The following is a 4136-nucleotide window of genomic DNA, read 5'->3' as shown; positions in this document are numbered from 1 at the left end:
CTCCTCCCCCCCCCCCCCTCCCACCTCCCTCACCTCCATCCGAGAACTCCTCCCGGAAGAACTGGGCGGGCCCGGCCGCCGTCACCGCCAGGAGGGCACCGAGCAGGAGGCAGAGGCGGCTCATGGCGGCGGTCCCACAGCCCAGCTATTCTCACACACTCCCTCCCAGCCCGGCGGCGCCCGGCACTGCGGAGGGGGCGGCGGCAGCGACCCCCTTTTATCCGCTCGCAACCCTTTGTCCCGCCTCCTTCGCCACCCCATTGGACCGACCCCGCGCTGCGCCCGCTTCCATTGGCCGCCCGCCCGCTGGCCGGCGGCGGCGGCGCCCCCGAACGTTTGCGTCCCAGATGGCCGCTTCCTATTGGCTGAACGAGGCGGCCAATCGGGAGCGACCACGCGTTCGGAGGGAGACGCCCCCCCCCCCCCCCCCCCCCCCAACCTCTCGCGCGCGCCCTCAGCGCGGGGCAACGGCGCGATCACGTGGGGCAGCGATCACGTGGCCTGGGGGGGGGTGGGCTGACAGGAGGGGTCGGGCTGCCCATAGGGACACCGCGGGGTGGGCCGGGGGCCGCGCGGGGACCTGATGCGGATCAATGATGTAGCAGTAGCGTCGTAAAATCCCATGATGTCATAGCATCTGGTGACGTCGTACGCAGCAGTGATGTCATGCGCCCTCATGACGTCACGTTGCGGCTTTAACGAAGGGGCGTTAAAGACCCGGCGATTCTCTCTGCGTGCTGGGAGGGGGGGCTTAGGCGTAGCCACGGTAACGTGACAGCCCGAAACGGGGCTGTTGTCATGGCAACGTGCGGCTGTCATCGGGCTGTTGTCAGGGCTAGAGGCCCGGGAACCCCTGACTGCAAGGGGGGAACGGGAACCTCGGGATAGAAGCCCGGCTCCCCATGACGTCACTCCTCGCTCTCATTACGTCACAGTCCCCTCGCATCGCCCTGCGGCCTCTTTTCTCTCCACAGCGCGGCGCGAGGCTCCTCCCGCCGCACTCAAGATGGCGCCGCCCTTAGCAGCAGATCTGCAAAGGAACACTTCCGGTTCACATCGGTATCATTTCCGGCAGCCGCGATGTCGCCCAGCGTGGCCGAGCTGCTCCTGCAGCGTTTGGAGCGGACGCCGCCGGGTCCCGAGGGCGGCCTGTGCAGCCTGGAGGCGGCCGCCGCGCTCGGTCTCGACCATCAGACGCTCGTGGGAGCCGTCAAGAGCCTGCAGGCGCTCGGGGAGGTGCGGGGCCCGCGGGGGAGGAGGACGGGGAGTGCGGTCAGCGCCGGTGCCGCTGCCGGTGCTCGATCCTAACGTCGCATCCTGGTGCCTGATCCCTGCCCCGAAATCGGTGCTGCGGTGCCGGCGCTACGATTTCCGTGTCTGATCCCCGGTGCCGCCACGCAGGTGATCGAGGCAGAGACACGTGCGACCACACGCTGGGAACTGAGCGCCGAGGGTGAAGAAGTGCTGCGGGACGGCAGCCCCGAAGTGCGGCTCTTCCACAGCGTCCCCAGCGAAGGGCTGCCCCAAAGCGACGCCATGGTTAGCGCTGCGATGGGGAGGGGAAAGGGGGGGCGGGGGGGCTTCGGGAGCACAGCGCATCTCCCACGGCCCTCACCGCTCTCCCCTTCACCCCACAGAAGCTGCCCGGTGCTCAGGTGGGCTTCAGCAAGGCTATGGCCAACAAATGGCTGCGCCTCGACAAGGCGGCACCCGGCGGCCCCCGAATTTTCCGTGCCGTGAGTGCTCTCCCTCCCCCCCCCCGTCCTCCTCCTGCCCCCCTCCCTCCCCACTGGGCGGTGGGCTCCGACTCACCTGGGGGGGCTGCAGGTGGGCGCAGTGCAGGACGTGGTGCAGAGCAGCCTGCGGCAGGTGCAGGAAGGCAATGGTGACTCTCTGACTGAGCGCGAGCGCACGGATCTGAAGAGAAGGAAACTGCTGCTAGAAGTGTGCGTGGGGATGGGGGCAGAGCTGGACTTTGGGGGGGGGGGGGGGGAAACAATCAGGGGCACCTCTTCATCCTCTTCAACCCCGCGTCCTCTTCAGCACTCTCAAATCCTACTGGATCCGCAAGGGCAGCGCCTTCAGCACGGCTGTAGTGCGGCAGGAGACCGACCTGACACCAGAAATGATTGCCACGTGAGTCCGGGGGGGGGAGCAAAGGCCTCTCCGTGACCCCCAAACCCCCCCCCCCCCCCCAACCCGTGACCCCCTCCTCACACATCCCTGCAGAGGCTCCTGGAAGAAGCTCCCCTTCAAAGCTTACAACTTCTCAGCACTGGGGCTGCCGCCCGCCTGCGGCCACCTGCACCCCCTGCTCAAAGTGCGCTCGCAGCTCCGCCAGATCTTCCTAGAGATGGGGTGAGCGGGGGGAGAAACGCTCAAGAAAGGTGGTTGGGTGGAGGGGGGGGGGAAGCGCTTCTTCCCCCCCCCCCCCCTCACTCCCCTCCCAGTGACACCTCAGACTGCCAGGTTCACAGAGATGCCCACAGACAACTTTGTGGAGAGCTCCTTCTGGAATTTTGATGCTCTCTTCCAACCCCAGCAGCACCCAGCCCGAGACCAGCATGATACCTTCTTCCTGCAGGGTGGGTGCAGAGCTTTGGGGGGTGGGGGTCACACACACACAGTGTCAAATCCCCACATGTCCGTCCCCCCCCCCCAGACCCTGCTGAAGCTCCTGAGCTGCCCGCCAGCTACATGGCCAAGGTGAAGAAGGTTCACTCGCAGGGAGGCTACGGTTCACAGGGGTGAGCAGAGGCCTCTCGTCTTTGGGATGGGGTGGGGGCTTTTAAAGGCTGGGTTGGGGGCTCCTAGGTTGATCTGAGCCCCCCCCCCCCCCTCCCCAACCAGCTACAAGTACGAGTGGAAGGTGGAGGAAGCAAGGAAGAACCTGCTGCGCACGCACACCACGTCTGCCAGCGCCCGTGCGCTGTACCACCTGGCTCGCCAGGTGAAGCAAGGACAGGGGAGCGCAGGGAGGGGCTGCTTAACACCACCTCCCCCTCCCGATTTCTCACCTCCTTCCACCTCCCCTTCCCAAACATCCCCCTCTATTCCAGGGTAAGTTCACCCCTGTCAAATACTTCTCCATCGACCGGGTCTTCCGCAACGAAAGCCTGGACGCCACGCACCTCGCCGAGTTCCACCAGGTGGAGGGGGTGGTGGCTGACCGTGGGCTCACCTTGGGCCACCTGATGGGTGTCCTTCAGCAGTTCTTCACCAAGCTAGGTATGGGGAGAGCAAAGGGGGCGGCTGGACAGGGGGATGAAGCACTCCCTCACTGTTATCTTGCCCTCAGGCATCAGCAAGCTGCGTTTCAAGCCAGCCTATAACCCCTACACGGAACCCAGCATGGAGATCTTCAGCTACCATGAGGGTGCGGGGACCCTGAGAGGGGTGGGGGAGCTCTGCGGTGTGTTTTTGGGGTGCTTGGCCTCTCACCTATGAGGCTTGGGGCAAGGGGAAACCCCTGGGGAGCAGGACCTGGCCTGTGACCTTCGACAAAGTATGCGCAGGCCATAGACAACTCTGGGGTGCTCCGGTGGTGGGGGTCACCATCTCACCACCACCCTTATGGGGTGGGGGCCCCACCTTTCTCATTCCATAGGGTTGAAGAAGTGGGTGGAGGTGGGGAACTCAGGCGTTTTCCGTCCTGAGCTGCTCTTACCCATGGGGCTGCCCGAGAGCGTCTCTGTCATCGCCTGGGGGCTCTCACTGGAGCGGTGAGTCAGGAGGGAGCAGAGGGAGCCCCAGTGCTGGGACGTGCCTTTCTGAACCCCCCCTCCCACCCCAATCCTCTTCCAGCCCCACCATGATCAAGTATGGCATCAACAACATCCGGGAGCTGGTGGGGCACCGTGTCAACCTACAGATGGTCTACGACAACCCCCTGTGCCGCCTCGATGCCTGAGTCCTTGTGAAGCAGCGGAGTCTCACCAATAAACTTCCTTTGTGCAGCTGGATGCCTCTGCATTTGCTGGGGGGGCGGGGGAGGGCAGCAACCACAGGCGGGACGGTTGCTGAGGGAAGGATTTATTGTGGCACAAGGTTTAGGAGTGGGATTTGGGAGGAAAGACCCCCCCCTCGCCGTCTCTGCATGGTTTTGGGGTACTTACACCTGAAGTGGGTGAGGCTGG

General features: G+C 64.9%; 2 protein-coding genes across 2 annotated transcripts in view; one reads left to right on the top strand and one right to left on the bottom strand.

Annotated features, from left to right (window-relative positions):
* CALR (calreticulin) overlaps positions 1–210 on the bottom strand; it is a gene marked incomplete at its 3' end in the record, with an annotated part of 2170 nt that extends 1960 nt beyond the window's left edge. The window contains exon 1 of the mRNA XM_042894455.1: positions 34–210. Coding sequence (XP_042750389.1) covers positions 34–124 — 91 coding nt within the window. The remainder of the gene's footprint in view (positions 1–33) is intronic.
* Positions 211–1072: 862 nt separating this feature from the next.
* FARSA (phenylalanyl-tRNA synthetase subunit alpha) lies at positions 1073–3956 on the top strand. Its single transcript, XM_042894454.1, has 13 exons — positions 1073–1236; positions 1402–1539; positions 1638–1736; positions 1828–1946; positions 2044–2136; positions 2230–2358; positions 2470–2585; positions 2663–2747; positions 2851–2950; positions 3060–3228; positions 3299–3376; positions 3608–3722; positions 3805–3956. The coding sequence occupies exons 1-13, from the start codon at positions 1081–1083 to the stop codon at positions 3908–3910; spliced, it is 1503 nt and encodes a 500-aa protein (XP_042750388.1). The 5' UTR covers positions 1073–1080; the 3' UTR covers positions 3911–3956.
* The last annotated feature ends 180 nt before the right edge of the window (positions 3957–4136 follow it).

The sequence above is a fragment of the Lagopus leucura genome, unplaced genomic scaffold, assembly GCF_019238085.1.
Source record: "Lagopus leucura isolate 7727_CA_CO unplaced genomic scaffold, USGS_WTPT01 34866-0_obj-0_obj, whole genome shotgun sequence".
NCBI lineage: Eukaryota > Metazoa > Chordata > Aves > Galliformes > Phasianidae > Lagopus > Lagopus leucura.
Note: the sequence above shows the minus strand (reverse complement) of the source record. Positions and strands in the feature narration are given on the sequence as shown.